This window comes from Excalfactoria chinensis, chromosome Z (genome assembly GCF_039878825.1).
Source record: "Excalfactoria chinensis isolate bCotChi1 chromosome Z, bCotChi1.hap2, whole genome shotgun sequence".
Taxonomy (NCBI): domain Eukaryota; kingdom Metazoa; phylum Chordata; class Aves; order Galliformes; family Phasianidae; genus Excalfactoria; species Excalfactoria chinensis.
In genome coordinates this window covers 28,022,010-28,041,057 of record NC_092857.1, presented here as the reverse complement: position 1 = coordinate 28,041,057, position 19,048 = coordinate 28,022,010, and the positions used below count along the sequence as shown (strand labels likewise).

The 19,048-nt window shown below is 35.5% G+C and overlaps 1 protein-coding gene across 24 annotated transcripts in view; it reads left to right on the top strand.

Moving 5' to 3' along the window:
* Positions 1-19,048, top strand: part of PTPRD (protein tyrosine phosphatase receptor type D) — a 1,083,558-nt gene that overhangs the window by 978,844 nt on the left and 85,666 nt on the right. For 8 of the 24 annotated variants that reach the window (XM_072360013.1, XM_072360012.1, XM_072360010.1 and 5 more), the window contains 5 exons: positions 5,117-5,326; positions 7,185-7,345; positions 11,018-11,029; positions 13,401-13,513; positions 18,796-18,915. In XM_072360013.1, the coding sequence (XP_072216114.1) occupies positions 5,117-5,326; positions 7,185-7,345; positions 11,018-11,029; positions 13,401-13,513; positions 18,796-18,915 (616 nt within the window). The remainder of the gene's footprint in view (positions 1-5,116; positions 5,327-7,184; positions 7,346-11,017; positions 11,030-13,400; positions 13,514-18,795; positions 18,916-19,048) is intronic. The other 16 variants (XM_072360007.1, XM_072360006.1, XM_072360021.1 and 13 more) reach the window with 3 other exon arrangements.

Here is a 19,048-nt window from a genome sequence, read left to right as displayed (position 1 = left end):
CTTGTTAATATGAGAAACTTGTTAATATGAGAAACTTGTTAATATGAGAAACAAGGGCAAGGCTGGAAAGGGTGACACTGTTGTGGGTGTGTACTACAGGCCCCCTGATCAGGAGGAGGAGGTTGATGAGGCCTTCCATAAGCAACTGGAAGTAGCATCACGCTCCCAGGCACTGGTACTTATGGGGGATTTCAATTATCCAGATATTTGCTGGACGACCAACATGGCCAGGCATGCGCGGTCCAGACAATTCTTGCAGTGCATTGAAGATAACTTTCTGATGCAAGTGGTCGAGGAACTGACGCGGGGTGGGGTGTTGCTGGACCTTATCCTCACCAACAAGGAAGGACTTGTTAAGGAAATAAAAGTCGGGGCTAGCTTGGGTTGTAGCAACCATGAGATGGTGGAATTTGAGATCCTGAGTGGAGGAAGCAAAGCAAAAAATAGGATCGCTACCCTGGACTTCAGGAGAGCCAACTTTGATCTCCTCCAGGACCTACTTGGGGCTATCCAGTGGGCCAGGGTGCTAGAAGGCAAGGGGGGCTGTGAGAGCTGGTTAGCTTTTAAGCGGCTCTTCTTCCAAGTTCAGGATTGGTGCATCCCTGTGACTAAGAAGTCAGGAAAAGGTGCCAGGAGACCTGCCTGGATGAGTAAGGAGCTCATGTGCAAGCTCCATGGAAAGAAGAAAGTACATGATATGTGGAAAAAGGGTCTGGCCACTTGGGAATAATATAAGAATGTAGTCAGGGACTGCAGAGATACAACCAGGAAGGCTAAAGCTCACCTGGAGTTGAATCTAGCTAAGGAGATAAAGGATAACAAAAAAGGCTTTTTTAAGTACGTTAACAGCAAAAGGAAGGCTAGAGAGAATGTGGGCCCCATACTAAGTGAGGGGGGCGTTCTGGTAACGGGGGATGCTGAGAAGGTGGAAATACTGAACGCCTTCTTTGCTTCCGTCTTTAGTGAAAGGGCTCTCCCTCAGGAATCCCAGACCCTGGAGGTTGATGAGAGAGTCTGGGGAATGGGAGATTTCCCTTCAGTTAGGGAAGAGGTGGTCCATGAGTGCCTAGGAAACATTAAGGTCCATAAATCCATGGGACCTGATGGAGTGCATCCACGGGTGATGAGAGAGCTGGTGGAGGTCATTGCTGAGCCGCTCTCTGTAATCTTTCAGAGGTCTTGGAGAAGTGGGGAGGTGCCTGAAGACTGGAGGACAGCCGGTCTCACTCCGGTCTTCAAAAAGGGCAAGAAGGAAGACCCAGGTAATTCTAGGCCAGTCAGCCTCACCTCTGTCCCAGGGAAGGTGATGGAGCAGCTTGTGCTGGATGCCATCTCCAGACAACTGGGAGAAAAGGAGGTTATCAGGAGTACTCAGCATGGGTTCACCAAGGGGAGGTCGTGCTCGATCAACCTGGTGGCCTTTTATGAAGATGTCACTCGCTGGGTGGACAAGGGATGTGCGGTAGATGTAGTCTACCTTGATTTCAGTAAGGCTTTTGATACTGTCCCCCATGACATCCTTATAACAAAGCTGAGGAAATATGGGATAGATGAGTGGACGGTAAAGTGGATCGAGAGATGGCTGACTGGCAGAGTGCAGAGGGTTGTCGTTGGCGGTGTGGTGTCTGGCTGGAGGCCTGTGACTAGCAGCGTCCCCCAGAGGTCTGTACTGGGTCCGGTCTTGTTTAACATCTTCATCAACGACCTTGATGAGGGGATAGTGACCACCCTCAGCAAGTTTGCTGATGACATGAAGTTGGGAGGATTGGCTGATGCACCTGAAGGCTGTGCGGCCATTCAGCGAGACCTGGACAGGCTGGAGAGCTGGGCAGTAAGAAACCGGATGAGGTTTAACAAAAGCAAGTGTAGAGTCTTGCACCTAGGTAGAAATAATTTCATGCACCAGTATAGGCTGGGGGAAGACCTGCTGGAGAGGAGCTCTGCTGAGAGGGACCTGGGCGTCCTGGTGGATGACAGGTTGGCCATGAGTCAGCAGTGTGCCCTTGTTGCCAAAAAGGCCAATGGCATACTGGGGTGCATTAAAAAGAGCTTGTCCAGCAGGTCGAGAGAGGTGATCCTCCCCTTTACTCTGCCCTGGTGAGGCCTCATCTGGAATACCGTGTCCAGTTCTGGGCTCCCCAGTACAAAAAAGACAGGGATCTCTTGGAAAGAGTCCAGAGGAGGGCCACAAAGATGGTGAAGGGCCTGGAGCATATCCCCTGTGAGGAGAGACATAGGAAGTTCCGCAAGAATGTGCACAAGAACTTCTTTATGGTGATGGTGACAGAGCTCTGGAACAGGTTGCCCAGGGAGGTGGTGGAGTCTCCTTCTCTGGAGATATTCAAGACCCGCCTGGACGCCTACCTGTGTGACGTGGTGTAGGGAGCCTGCTTTAGCAGGGGGTTTGGACTCGATGATCTCTAGAGGTCCCTTCCAACCCCTACAATTCTGTGATTCTGTAATATGACGCCCATCTACAAGAAGGGAATATTTGGGGAGCTATAAGCCTGTCAATGTGACCTGAGTATTGGGGCAGGCTGTGGAGCAGATTTTCTTGAGTTCAATCACATGGTATGGGTAGGCCAACCAGGGCATCATGCCCGACAGTGTGAGTTCCTGAAAGGCAGGTTCTACTTGACCTTCTTCTATAACCAAGTGACCCAACTCATGGATAACTGGAGGGCTGAGAGTATATTTCTATGAAAAGCAGGAAATGCACTGGGATTTTTTATTCTGTAGAAGAGGGTGCTCATGATTGACCTTATTGCTGTCTACAACTGCCTTAAAGGTGGTTGTGGTAAGGACAAGAGTTTCCTGAGTTGTGCAACTGGAGATTCAGGTTGGATACGAGGAGAAATTTCTTCTCAGAAATAGTGGTGAGGCACTAGAAGTGTCTGCTGAGGAGTCACAATCTTTGGAGATTTTCAAGAAAATTATAGATGCAGCTCTGAGGGACATGGTTTAGTAGGTATGGTGGTGATGGGCTGATGGTTGGACTAGATGGTTTTGGAGGACTTTTCCAGCCTTAATGATTCTGTAAATCTAAGTGTCTAACTTTGGATCTGAGAGGTACAGATTGTTTCTATGTCTATCTATAGGTCATGTTTGAAACATGCACTCTAGTGTGAAGGAGTATTAATATGCAGGTTATTTTATCTGCATCATGATTTTTAATATGATAGTTGCAAAACACAAATCTCAAGAAGGGTAGGAAGAAGCTGGCGAACAAGGAACATAAGACTGAAGAGGTAATAGAGATTTCCATGACATAGAATATGCCTTAAATGAGTGTAAACAGTGGAAATTTCATTTTAATCTCCTTTCTCTTTATCTCTGTCTATCTCTGGACATTTGTCCCCTTCTCCTAAAAAGAAAAAGTATATGATTGTTTTAGGATTGTTTGTATGCCGAAAAGCCTCAAATAACTTTATGACCTTGAAAAAAATCTATGATTACAGGATGAGTTTACTGGACATTGAGTATGTTTCATAGATGAAAAATGGGTGGAACAGTTTAGCGAACTAAGAAGCCATCCCTTATAATCCTGGAAAAGTTCAGTCTTCTCATAATCAAATCAAATATTTCATTATATATGAAGTGATAAAAGGTATTGAATAAGCATTTATCTGATTTAATAAGCAAATCATCAATGCATTATAACAGTTGAGCTTCCATTCCATTGTTAATTAGTATCTGTTTTACAGATTTGAGTCTATTTAATTTTTAATATTATTGCTAATGTGCTGATGTACATTCTAAGTTAGTTAATCAGTGGAAATATTCAAGATGAAAAAGTGACATTTTGAAAGCCAAAATATGCAGTTAAAATCTGGTGTAGTTGTGTGTGGCAAGTTGGCAGATAATGTTTTTCTAGCTTAGCAGCAAAAAAGAGGCCTTAGGATTCATAGATCCTGATATTTATTCGTATTACTAAACCACTGTATGTTGAACATATTACAATGCACATGATTTCTGGTTCTTTTGACCAAAAAAAAAAAAAAAAAAAAAAAGCCAGTCAGTTTCAGGTTTGAGATGGAAGATATTTTTACGAACCACTCCCCACATGCTTCTGCACCACACTTACTGTTTATTAACTAGATTGAAAAGTTGACATTTTGTGCAACTGAGTATTTCTAAAGTGCTCAGTGATCTTAATGTCAGCTGTGAGAAAAATGAGAGAAAAACAGATATTATTAAATAAAAGGTGTCAACATGTTTATCTATTACATCTATTACAACTGCTAGTACACTGAATAATCTGTATTTCAGAATTATCAGAAAAAGTTAAAAAAATAGGTAGTATAAATTAATTCCAGTAATAGGTATATTGTAAGCTTTGTTTTTGTTGTTGTTGCTTGAGCTTTTTATTAGCATCTTTTAATTTTTCACATCATATGACTTAGTTTTATTGTACCATACAGAAAATAAGAGAGTACATTTTATAATTATATAGATGATGAAAACATTATTCATTGACTAACTTCACATATGTATATATGAAGCTTGATGTGGTGAGACTGGTCCAGACCAGGGTGTGGGACTTTTGGCATTACACACTGTGTGTGAGTCCCATCTGTTCCCTCCTGTGCGTGGAGGCATGGTACTTTCACTCGGCAGCATTAATTTGTCGCCGGATTGGGAGGCGACAAAGTTATACATATCTCTCTTTTCAGGAAAAAAAAAAAAAAAAAAAAAAAAAAACAAAAACAAAAACACACACACACACACACACACACAAAAAAAAAAAAAAAAAAAAACCACACCAAAAGCACATGTTACTCCATTATATTTATATTTTTATCTACTTATCTATTTACCTGAAATGCAAGAATATCAGACACTGAAAAATAATTGCCCTGTGTTTGTAGTAATGGAAATACCTTCGATACATGGTATCTTAACAAGGATGGCAAGGAAAATTTTGCAAGAACTCATTTAGTGGTACTGGCATGCCCTACATGTAATATAGATTAACTGCTTTTTTGTACTTTCATTAAATTCATTATATACATTAAATTTTCTCATTACATTGGTAATAAGTTACCTTAAAATTGCTTACACATATATTTCTGTTAATGCTTTCTCTCTCTTTTTTTCCCTTCCGTCTTTTGTAAAGCTGCTTAAGGAGATAGCTAGGAAACGCAGAAGCATTCGTTTTGGGAGGGAAGCTGAATTAAAGCCGTATATTGCAGCTCACTTTGAAGTTCTTCCTACGGAGTTCACACTAGGGGATAAGAAGCATTATGGTGGCTTTGAGAATAAACAACTGCAAAGTGGTCAAGAATATGTCTTCTTTGTGTTGGCTGTAATGGAGCACTCAGAATCTGTAAGTTAATGACTAATTTTAGTCCCAAAATTACCTTGCCCAATTGATAACACATTTCTTCAGTGCTTACTCAAGTTTTTAAGGTATATGTCTAAAGTTAATGTTTGCTGATTTCCAGGTAAGTCTTTGAATCTAATTACATTGTATGCACCTTGGTGTGCTACTAAAGTGTGTAAACAAAAGCTAAGGAACACCTTGTATTAGCTGTGCTTTAATCCTTTCCAAATTACATGCTCTGCTCTTTGAATTCACTGGCACAGGTTCTGAGGCATGAACTTTTCAGCAGTATCTTTCTCAATGTCTTTGAAAAAGAGTTCCTTAGTTGACTCAGGACTACAATCAAATAGCAGTACTGTATATGCAGGATTCATGGAAAGATAAGTTGAACACACAGCTACAGTTTTTAATTGCAGTAATTTCCTAACATGTTTATCAGTGAATTGCTAGAAAGTAAGAAAATAATTTGAGGAAAAATTCTGAGGTGAGCTATATAATCAGCTGTCACCCTTCTCCATGTAATATGTTTTGTACTATTTATGCTTGAGTTAATAGGTGTGTAATGTATGGGGGGGAGGGGAAGGGGGAGGAACAAAAAAGGGAGAGAGAGACAGTGAGAAACAGAGAGAGGGAGAAGGAATTAAAATGGAAGATGAGAAAGCAAGAGGCAAAGAGACACAGATAAAGCAGAAAGAGACAGAGAAAAATAGAACTGTGTCAATGCTCGTAAAGATTTTAGCATACACTGTGTAACATGGTCTCTTTCTAATTGGTTCCTACATCTGATGTACATTCTCTGACACAGCCACTTGAACTACCGCACTAATAGTCTGAATTCTATATGCTTCCAGCATGCAATTTTACAATTGCTGTTTGGTGTTGATTGATTTTACCGAATTATAAAATATGAAGAAGTGGTTTCAGTTTGTATAGTTTTGGATACATTGCTTCATTTGAAAATGAAATGAGTATCTCCTGGAAGCTCTGATATAAATCAAAGGTTTTCTTTTCACTCTTAGGCAGAGATTGTTAGATAGAAAATTCTTCTGGTGTTGCATCAGGAAGGTTCTAAGTAGAGTTACTATGCAGCTCTTTTCAGTGAGGTTTAATGACAAAGCAAAATCCAGTTTACATATTGGAGAATCACCAATAAACACTCAAACCACAGTCCCTCTTGCATTTTTCTGCTTACTCCAAATGCGGATGCCAAATACAAGTATTTCTCGCTGTAACAATATAGGGTGTTTTTTCGTATGTGTGTGTGTGTGTTTGTTTGTTTGTTGTTTTGTTTTGTTTTGTTGTATATTTTGAGGACACTGAGGCAGAGAAAATGCTTTAACCAGCCCAGTCATTGAGGGAATGAAACATACAGATTCCCTAGTTGCTGGAAAGAGATCACAGACCTGTGATGCCTGGTGTCATGTTTGGCGAGAGAATAAATGAATACTGCTGTCATGTTTACTACCTAGTGTGTCTGTGCTTTGCTGGTGTTAGCCATCTCTCACCTTGAACTCAGATGCTCTTGTAGTTGTTGTAGTAGGAAACAAGACCAAATGAAACGTAAAATATATCTCTTCATAACAGTTTGCGTAATTTTCTGAATACTGCTGTAGAGTGTTATGCGAAGGACTATGCTGTTACCTCATTTTTTAGCAGACCATATGTAGAGCACAAAATAAAGATGTAATAAGAACACAGCATTCAGATTGCAAGTTTATGAGCTGCCCAGCTTGAAGAAAGATAGCAGCTTTGCATTGCTCTGTTCATTGCATTACTACTTTGTGTATGTTTACTTTAGATCTGGGCTAGTATTTTAAATGAATGCCTTTATTGTTAAGAAGAATTTACTTTGTTTGTATAGACCATGTATGCAACAAGTCCATATTCTGATCCAGTTGTGTCCATGGATCTCGATCCCCAACCAATTACAGATGAGGAAGAAGGCTTGATCTGGGTTGTAGGACCAGTTCTTGCAGTGGTATTTATCATCTGTATTGTTATAGCGATACTTCTTTATAAAAGGTAAGTCTACCTTTTAGTTTTCTTACCACATGTATACCTTTCTGCTGCGTTGATTATTCTATTGTGTTGTTCCACACTACTCTCATTATGTCAAAATATAACTGTACTTATTAATGTTTCCCAGAACACTGCAGATATTTTAGATTCTGATTGAAAGTTTCCAATCCTTACAGCTATGTGAATGCATTTTTTCCAGAATTTTTTTATTAGCATTTCTGCATTTAAATTGTACTTCCGTTCTGCACGTTAGTAAAGCAAATATGTTCTCGTGCATAAATATATATAGAGCACACATTTTTAAAACTTCATTTTAGAAGAGTGATAGCAATTTAGGGGTTACATACAGGATGATGTTAAGTATGATTTTCATCTCTGCTTAAGTAATTCCAATTTTCACTTCTGACAGTTGACCTTAATTTGGTAGTATATTGTTATGAATTTGAATCTCTGAATTGAGAGATTAAAGAAACATCAGTAGCTATTTTCTACTAGTCCTACAATCAGATCAAACTTCACTTCTTCCACTGTACATAACACAGGTGTAATTTTCTGTTACTCAAAGGACTTACTTTGAGCTTAGAATTTGCTACATGAAAACTGCATGATACCTTAATTTATACTTAGCAGTTTTTTACAGTGTAAATGAGTTCAAACAGATCAAGATAGTAACTCAAAAGGACAAAGCCAATTTTAATATTTGTGTATTGTTCTTAGTACATTAAATATATGTATATATTGATATGATGAAGATTGGGAAATACTAAAAGCATGCTGTTACTTTGTCTTTGATGGGTGGTGGGGTGTACAAGGGATAATTTCCATAGGTAGAGTAAGTCTGCTAAATCTAAGGGCTATGATGCCTAAAACTAATGGCTGCTTATAAATATTTAAATTCTGCTACCATGTATGCTTTTCCGATCTAAGTGTACTGTGTCAAATGATCTGAATTTGTGTATAGAGAGCTGGCTTCAGGTTTTTAAAGGGGAAATTCTCTGTTAAGCATTAAATAAACAAGCAAATTAAATAACTGTCCAGTAGAAACCTTAGGTTTATAAGAATATCTTTTAAGTCTGTAACCGTACAGAAGTGTAATAGATAGACTGTTGTTTGCAAATTCTTTATTGTCCTGATGTTGCTTATTACTGTCTACTATCTCATCCAATCCAATTGATTAGACAGCAGTGAGCCCTCTATTTTTCTCACTTTAAAAACTGGCCATTAAGATGCAGTAAAAGAGACATACTCTTAATTTCCATGTATAGTTAAGCATTAAAATTAAAGTATCTCCTTTTCTACAAAAGAACTCCAGACAATGACATATAAAATATATGTAAATTTTTGGGACTTACTGATTTCTCCTGTGGAACTATAATACAATTTTTCAATTCTACTAAAGAATTGAAACTATCTACTAAAGAATTGAACTTTTTTTTTCTTTCCTTTTTTTTTTTTTTTTTTTTTTTTTTTTTTTTTTAAGTGTATCTGTAAAATCTGTTTCAGAGTTTTATGGGAAGACAGGTTGAATGGCATGGAAAAATGGAAAAATGGAAAAATGTTTAAGTTCAGGGATAGCACTGCATAGTGGAGATTTAGCATTTTATCTTGAGAAGATAGCCTCATGAAAATATTTCAATATTTTATTTTATTTTTTTTTTTATTGAAGAAATGACAAAACATTTGTAACAGTCGAAGTTTTCATTAGATTAAACAAGAAACATTTTATTTTTAATTGCAAATCAATCTCTCTGAGTCTGAGAAATATTTAAGAGATATGGTAGTGGGAGGAAGATTAGTTTGTCTTTTGAAGTACAGAGTTGTAACTAAAATAATAGTGATCTGTGTTTAATTCCCTTTGCCTGTAGAAACCACAATGGAAAGACTTGGAACTATTTTGTAATTTTCGATATTGCTTTCACATTTTAATTTAAGTCAGAGAGTACTGCTGACTGAAATTTTTAAAAGAATCATTTTAAGGGGGAAGTCTTGAATTCATTTAAAGCAGATGGTATCTCACATAGTGTGGATAATTTGCCTACTTAGTGTGAAACACATTTTAGTCACACAAAGACTAGGAGTACATGAATGGAGTCTTCAGTATTTATTTGTCAGCTTGTATAAAAGTTGTTACTTCTGCATTTACACTTTTTCAAAGCTCAAAGAAAAAATACTGCTTAGAATGATTTTTGGATCTTGTATCACAATAAATCTAAATGTTCACAGAAACTTAATACTTTAGAGGAATAGATGGAGAAATCACTGAACAATGCCTTTTGTTCTCATTGGATATAGCTGCAATAGAATATAAAACATGACAATGTCTGATTAATGTTCTGTGTGCAGAAATGCTTAGAGATTCACAAAACCATAGGGTCATACTCCTCAAGACAGTTCATGGCCGCTTCTCAGCTACAGCATTTTTAAATTCCAAGTGAGTTTCAGTATCTCTGAGAATGGAAGTTCCTTAACCATTGTGTGCAACCTGTTCTATTGTTTGACTAACCTCACAGTAAGGAAAAAAAAAAAAAAAAAAAATGCTTGACATCTCTGCAAATTGAACTGGCTTGGACAGACATAAGTTGAGTATTTATAAGCGTTTATAAGAATGGTACAGAGGTCTTAGGGGAGATAATTATTCAAGGGTATGTCTTTAGTCTGTTAGCCTTAAATCTAAGCAGTCAGATTTAAGAATCTATGTAAATTAACTAATTCTTTTCCTTTTTGTCTTATTGTTGCCCTCAAGAAAATATGGTTTTTGCTGGTTCAAACATGGAATAGAATATGCAAAATAATGTTTATTAACAAAATCCAAAACAAAAGAAAACTGTTATCTAGATGTAGTGATATTGTGGACTAAGTTGCCTAGAAGCAATACATGCCTCTTGTGGGGACTGCTACTTGGAGATGAAGTATCTCAAGCTCATTTTGAAAAGTGCTATACTGCTGCACCATATAGCTTAAGCAAATATATAGTAAATCCTTCCAATTCACTTTTGAATATGTTACTCCATTTTTTTCAATCTGAAAAGCTGTGTAATGCTTCGCAGGATAAATGTTTATGATTACCTTCCTTTTCAAGGTATCATCAACATATTTTCTTATTATTTTGTTATTTGTGTTTGTGAAGTGATTTTAAAAATTTTGTTTTCTCTCTCTCTCTCTTTTTTTTTTTTTTTTTTCTCTAGTATGAGACAGTTTTACATATTTAACCTTGTTTGTTTCTTTCCTTTCTCCCTTCTACTCCTTCTTTTTCTCCCATATCCCCCATTACCCTGTTTCCTCTCCCACCTCTCGTCTCTCTGTTCTCTTCAGGAGGAAAGACATCAGTCTTTCAGTGTTAGTGGCACTTAGTTTATTTATGTAATATTATTTTTTTATAGCTCAAATTAAGCATCTATTTTCCAGTATTTCAAAATTCAATGTGGAATTACTTTGCAAGCGATGTCGATAACGCATATTTTTATCAACAGAAGATTCTCTTTTGATTTAACCTATATCTTCTATTTATTCTTTGATTCCCAATCTGTCATTTCATTTTTTTTTTTTTGGTTAGTTATATGTCTTTACTATGTGTCAAAATTCCTTATACTTCCTGTCACCATGTTTAACCTGTTTGCTGATGATAAACCAACATTTAGCCTTTTCTCTCCTCTTTGCTGCAATGAAATGGAGTAGTAAACCTGACAGGTGAGAACTGAACAATAATTAGTCTTCGTTTAGCCTAGAAATGGGGTAGCTGGAAAAGAGAGAGAAAGGAAAAAAAAAAAATTATCATAATAATGATCTTAAACAGAGTGTCTGTCAGTCTAAATGAATGTAGACAATAGTGTGTCAGTATGAAGGCAGTTGCAAGATATTTTACGTTTTTGCAACACTTAGATTAGTATATACAGTCCTTTTTTATTATTTATTTATTGTTTCCTACATCAGGTATTTTTTAAAGAAATAGCACAGTTGCATAATGTACATATGCTTTTATTTGTGTTTTCATTAAATTAAAACAGTGCTCTTTTATGTAAGAGCAGCTGCTGAATGAATGTGTTTTTATGGTAGAAGTGTGAATTGTCCTAAAGAACTCCATAGAACTCCTTATATATAGATCAGCTGCTGATATGCTAATGCCAGTGAAAATGGTGTTGTGAATTGTCCTGATTGGATTTTTTTTCCAACTGAAACTGTTATTATCTCTTTGTATAATCTGATAAGATACAAAAGATAAAAGGATACTAAGTGTGCTGCTTTAGAAAATACTCATGTATCTGATCAGAAGAAATTCTAGTGCTTTACATACTTGAATGAGAAACTGTGCTGCCTAGAACTCACTTGCAAATGGAAGGTAATGAAAGCTGTCTCTGGGCAGCTCCACTGATACCTGGACTTCAGTAGTAGAAAATAAAGGTAAAAATACTCCTCGAAAATGGATAGCTGCCTACTTCATCTTTATTCAGAAAGAAAGAAGGAAAGAAAGAAACAAACAAACAAGGCCTGACCTGTGGTAATGCTCAAACAAACAAACAAACAAAAAATTAGAACATTGTGCTGCTTTATAATAGGAAGTTTTTAATTTTTTTATTTTTTTTTTTTTTTTTTTTAAGTCAAGTAGTCATCCTTTTTTTTTCTTTCTTTTTTTTTTAGGGAATTGTTTTTAAAACTGCATTTTTTATTTTTTATTTATTTTTACTTAAAAGAAGTTAATATGAGTGCTAAGGTTTTAGATTTTTTTAGCAAGAAAACTTTTTTTCATAAATTATACTACTTTCAAAAAACAGATGGCAAGAGTTTCTTCAGCAATATTGCTGCTTAGTTGTTTGCACAGTCTTCTTGTTGGAAGAAATCTTGTTGGATCCACTTTTCCCTGGATGACAACGGGTGTTCATTATTTCAAGAACAGGGAGAAATCAATCAGAGCACTTTTAAGAGTGGAGCCCAGCAGAGTAATAACAGTTTTAGCATTGCCACATTGTGCGTGAGTCAGAAAACAGAAAGCAAAAAAGTAGAGTAGTCATGCATTAGACCAAATGCTAGAAAGCTGGAAAAGATTTAGCTACTGAAAAACTCAGAATCGTCTGTTTTCAGAAAAGCAGTTATTTGCTGCCATGTCTATATTCATTTTATATTTTGTGAAGAATTTCAGCCAATTTGCTTTTTCATTCAGAAATTTATAGAGGATTAGGGAAGATGGATTCCACAAGAAATTCAACACTAAATTTCTTGTTTCCTGAGTGAAAATCCAATTAGAAATTCTTTATGAAATACAGTTATCTATGTTTTGCAGCAGAAAGTAATACCCTCAAGTAACAGGGGTCCATTTTACTCAAACAGTCAGACCCAGAACACTGATGATGCTACTTCTCTCTAGATAAATGGAAGTATAGATGAGATTATGTTTGTTTGTTTTTTTCCTTCTCTTTTTCCCAGATCATTTTAGACAGATTGACAAGAATACTAAAATTTCTCTGGAAGTCCTAACTTCATAAAAAATATTTGGGTAGAATCTGGACCTTGAATACGTATGTGTGATCAGATGCATGAATTGAAATGCAGCTCAATAGAACAGATTCTTACTTGCTAGAACGTGAAAGGACTGTGTGTCTTCTGTATTGTTCTCTGTCATCTTGAAAGGGCAAGAAGAAAGCAGAATATTTTATAAGCCATACAGAGATGAAGTATTCAGTGATAGTAAATTTATAATTAGATGCTGATGACAAAGTAACTTTTTAATAAAAGCATAACAAATTAGGTTTTAAAATAGATGTTGTGTGAAATCTTTTACATTTAGTGATATGCCTTGTAATAGATAATTATTCCGATGTCCTGGGTGACAATCTAGAGGATAGACTGAGGGCAGAGTACCCCAGACATTACCCTTTAACATTTCTGTATTTAAGTTTGTCTTGCCATTGCAAAGTGACTCTGCAAAATTATTTTATCTTTGCACTGATCAAAAAACTTTTAGAACGCAACTCATCTTTTATAATTTTATTGTTAAAGACACAGACTCGTATTTGTCTACTTAACACCTCAATCTTATATGCATTTCTTCATCGTCTCCATGCAGGAAGAGGGCTGAATCTGATTCTAGAAAGAGCAGCATACCCAACAGTAAGGAAGTCCCCTCTCACCATCCTACAGACCCTGTGGAGCTGCGACGACTTAATTTTCAAACTCCAGGTGAGAGGTAGTAATATATCACCAAGGGCTCTGTGTTCACAGACTCTGATTAGTTGCACTGTTACAAAACAGAATGGTTGTTTAAAATATGTGTAGTTTGATTGCTTATAAGTATTGGGTTTTTTGTTTGTTTGTTTGTTTGCTTTCCAATGTATTTCTCTGATAGGTTTGGAGATTGTTCTTTAATTTTTATTTTTATAGAAAAAGCCTAAATTATAGAGTTATTGTTCTGCAGAAAAGATTCACAATTCATGTATGTTCTGTACATGCACTAAAAGTACAAGGTAAACCTAAGAACCTTGGAAAATTATTAGTAAATGCTCATCTCTTTGTTAACTATGTAGTTATATAGTTGTTTGTATATATGTTCTATTTGTAAGTAAGCTTCCCCCTTATCTGTTGCATTATCAAGTAATCCATCAATATCCTTTTTTTTTTTTTTTTTTTTTTTTCGTACACTGTAAATGTAATATGCAGATAAGACAGGTTATCTAGAGAAATGGTCCTTTTAATTCCTTTTAATGGTCTTTTTAAATAAAGTTATGTTAGAATGGATCAAAAGTAAAATAATATGACAGGGATTCTGAAAGTTAGAAGTAACACACTCAAATATTTTATTAGCCATTTACACATATTTATGAAGCATTGTTTCCCTAAACACCTTCTAGTTTAGTAGACAGGAAACATAAGATAAATACTTAATATAGTATTCAGTTTTTATTGATAGTTTATGAATAGATATTCTATTTTCAAAATTACCTTAATTTTGATAATGTTTTATTCCAGCAGATTTCATTTCTGTTAGCAATATGGCTGCACACAGTCTTGGTCTGTTGCAAATTACTTACAGAAACTTCCTGAGAATTATGTTTGTCAGAACAGTGAAACTGGGCATAAAGATCCAAAATCCATAGTACATGCATATGGCAGAGGTAGAAAATGAAATATTCTGAGGCTTGCCTTAGCTTTTCCTTGATTTGTTCCAGTACAGTGAATGTGCAGTGAATGCTCTTTAGTAGCTGAGGCACCTAATTGATCAAAAAAGAACTGGAGAGATGTATACTTTTCCTCTCAACACTGTAGTTCATTTGGGAAGCTGGCAGTTTTCTTCGTAGCTAGTTAAGCAGAACAACTACAGTCCTTTCTGTTGAGATCTCTTTCCTTGCTCTAAATATTTTTCACAAAATGGTGGATTCAATTACCAGAAAATATATATAACACAGAAATCAAATTATTACTTTTTTTTTTTTTTTCCCTACGAATCTTAGATACAAATCTCAGAGAAATCTAAGAGAGAAACACTCTCTATGAGAGAGAATGAGACAATCCTATAAAAGTCAGGGCAGTAATCCCGTAAAAGACTTTTTAACATGCTCTTTTTAAAAATCCTGGAAATCATATTTTTTGTTCAAGGAAGAGAAAATCAGATACAACTATCAAAATAACTTGAAAAATGATCCCTTGTTATGCTAATTTTGCAGCTCTAACTACTAGTGCAAAATACTCTCAATACTGTTAGTTATGCGTGGCTATTTGAAAGAAATTATTAGGAAGTGGTATTTTATCTTCAGCAATATCCTTGCAGTGATTTTGGCAACACTAATGTTGTACTGTTAACAAAATTGTCACTTGAACATGAAGATAAAATAAAAATCCACATTCTAAGCTACCAGCACAGAAAATATCTTGCTTTCTTATCACTTTTTTCTTGTCCTGTCAATACGAAATTACATTCCTCTCTGATCTTTTACTTGCCTAAAGAGTTTCCTATTTTACTTTGTCCATGAAGGGTAAAACTCATTTCTGGCTTTAATTCTCAGTAGGTGGAACAACTTCATAGGAAAAACAAACAAACAAACAAACAAAACCAAAAAACTGACATTTTGTCTTGACATTTGATATAACCCAAAGTTCTACATCCAAGAACAAGATCCCATGTCCATATGTGTAATCCAAAAAAAATGTACATTTTATAGATAAGTCCATATGCCAGTGAGTGGGTCACAGCTGTGCCAAGTTTTCTTAGAGTAAACATGAAAATACTCAATCTCTTAGTTGCATAAGGAATTTCATTTATGAATCTGTTATTCTTCTGTAACTAGAGTAGCTGAGGGAGAGATAGTCATGTTCTTCCCATTCTACAATTTTCTGCAAAATATGGGATTAACACCATCACCCAGGTGCACAAATTTCAACTCTTTATGCCACGTGGGAGAGTAAAGACAGAGAAGGAGTAATAATTAAGCCCTCACAAAGGGTTCCATGGATGAGGAAGAGCAGCTTTGTACAGAGGAGAATAATTGATGTTAAATGGTTTGAGTGGGTTATGACAGACCTAAGGCTTGAGGAAAGACTTCAATCTGCCAATCAGCCGAAGAAATGAATTGATTAATTTTTGAAAAATGGCTGTTTTTTCTTCTCATTTAAGTGTAATATGCGTCAAGTTTATAAGTTAGTTGGCTAATTGGATGCCAATTAAACAATTATCTCATTATCTCATAAATTAGTAAGGTACTTTGAAATACACAAGAAAAAATAAAATAAAATTACTGCAGCCCAAAATTGAAGATTCTGCTTTTTAATTTGATAACTAAACACTCATGAACCTCTTAGACCTGAATTCCATAGGAAAAAAGTACAAGTAACAAAGGTGGAAAACATGATGTCTGGATTTAGTCACATGTTCTAGGAGGAAAGTTCTTCCCCATGGTCTTTGTACAGTTTGTTTGTCGTGACAAGGTGATAAGCTGAAAGAAGAACTGACATTTGTCTCCATGGCAAAACCAAAGGGGAATAGCTTCCTCACAGTGAAGTTCCAACATGTATTTTACATGTGTGAACTTGACTCACATTGAGGATTTAAGCACCTTAAGTGAGATTTACGTTCAGCACGCAAAAAACAAAACAAAGAAACAACAACAACAACAACAACATTTAAGACTTCTCACTTGTTTACTATCTAACCTAGAGGTAAACCTAGAGGTAGTAAAAATCAGCTTAGCTGAAAGGTGGATTTTAAGATTCTGCTGCTCTCCAAAGTAATTTTTTTCTTCCTTGGATATTAACTAGTGATTTTGTAACACTCTAATGAGCCAAGCAATTTTCAGATCAGGGTCTGAGAACTTTTCACATTATTTCTCACTGTAGAGATCTTTTATAGCTCACTGAGAGTGGATTTTTCTGCTTTGGTACACTGGGAATTTTGGCATGTCTAAGTCTGATACACAAGATGAATTACTTTCGATACAGAATAATTAATCCGCCTTAGAATTAGTCTGGAATAAATGTTGTTTCATTTTGCAGTATTTTATGCATGTGTGTAACTATTTTAAGACAATTATTTCAGAGTAACGTCTTTCTCCGGAACTTGTAAGTTTAGTTCTGTAAGCAAGATCACTCTTAGTTAACAGAAAATTTAAAGTAACAGTGATTTGTCTAATACATGAAAGGCATCCTGGATAGATTTTCATGGATAGTGAATTCCTACAAAAATCAGGGCCATCTTTCATCTTTTCAATTTCCCAAGTCCAAATTTTAGGTATGTTTCTATTTTTTCTGATAAGCAAAAGTATCAACCATTACTGATTCCCTCCTCTTTCTATAATGGGACAATATTTTAATTTGGATTGGTATGTAAGAGGGCATTCTTTGTAAATGACTATAAAAAAAGTATGTAATAAGTGAACATTTAAAATACAAGAGCAATAATTTGATTTAGGTCTTTAATATAATACATTTCTTATAAAAATATCTCTGAAAATGGTATATTCCATTTTCATTTCCTCTGAATAGTATTCTAGCAGATGTTCATTATACTTCTTTTTTAATTAATTTCTTATTTATTGTGGACAAGTCAACATATATGTCCAGATTTATATGTTACACAGATGTTTTTAAAAGCCCTTAGTATAAAACATTGACAATAACACAAAATCCTAGTTTAACACACTATTGACAAGGCAAAAACATCCACTTGTTTCCGTTAGGTAAAGAATTGCGCTGAGCAAATATAATGCCTGGATAAAGACTGCAGGAAAATTCTGACCTTACTTTCCCAGCTGTGCCTTAAAATTTTGGCATGCATGGTACCCCATGCTTTTAAAGTCTCTGCAGGCCAATCAAAAGATATTTATACATGGTAATTTAAATATACATTTTAATTTAATTCTTGTAGAAAGCTACTATACTAGGCTGTGTAAGATCAATTGAATTTGACAGTTTTCTACAAAGTCTGAAAATAAATGCTCATTATAAATGCAATTTCAACTGTGTTTTGCATGTTTTGTTTTTTTTTCTATAGATTTTTTTTTCCACCCCAGTGTTTCTTTCTCTTAATTTCTTACCGTAAGGAAAGTGTTAAAGCATGGATTTGGCATGGTATTTCTTATGATTTAGTAGCATGCCACAAAACCTGTTGAATTTTTAACTGTATTTTGTTTGAAATTCTTTGTGTTTTTGTAGCATATGTTGATTTATGTGGAGAATTGTCAGAAAATAAGTGTATTTTGTTATTTTTAGCCTAAAAAATAAGTACTTACCTGTGTTTTGGGTGGGGTTTTGAGTCGACTAGGAGCTTGGTGCTTCCACATGAGGTAGACTGAGATCTTAACATGTTCATTCATATTCTATTATGATGCTTGTTATGATTCACAGACTGATTACATCACAAAAGTTTTCTAGCAGTTCATTTTTAAAAAATAGCTAGTTTTAGCATCTTAGTAGAACACACTTGAAGCAAGTTCAAAAGTGCTTAAATATAAATGTCTAAAGTAAATCCTGGAGAAAGGGGTTTTATATGTGATCAAAAATATCAAGTTTCAGAAGTTTTGAGTACTTTTATTTTCATATTAAAAAGTTTTTACATCAAATTTTAATTTGTGCAAAGTGTTTAATATGAATTCTCACTTTAGAAATGTTAGCTGGCATGTGGAGGAGCACATAAATAAGATCAGTTTAAAAGTACTGGATAATCAGCATCTTTAAGAAAAAAAATAAAAAATGAAAAAATGGTCCTTCACAGTGAATGAATGAACTAATTATTGATATTTTTTATACTGGTCATTTAGTAAGGTTCATCATGTATACAAGAAGTCTCATCTCTTTGGTTTTATGTCCTTTACATTTACTGTAGTGTAATTGGACCTCTAAACACCTTAGCTGAGTTTCCAGACTCTGTTTTGTGCATGTCTGAAGTGCCTGTATGTACAAGATTGATTGATTATGGTGATCTACTACTGTTACTAATTTGTTTCCCATTTCCAATTGGCTTTTACTTTTTGCAGCTTTGAGCAGTAATTCAGTCCCCTACGCCTCCCTGATTGGCTCTGTGTCCTCCCTCTCTAGCCAAACTACCACTCAGTCCTTATATGATAATAACTCTCTCCCACGATTCGCTCGAAAAGGTCTAAACATCTTTGTCTCTATTATTTTCTCTGTTCAAGCACTGTTTTAGATGTACATCAGTCCACCTCCATTTCCGGATCAATCTAGAGTTCTCTTGTGCCTTTTCACTGACATATTTTCCATAGGGGTGCA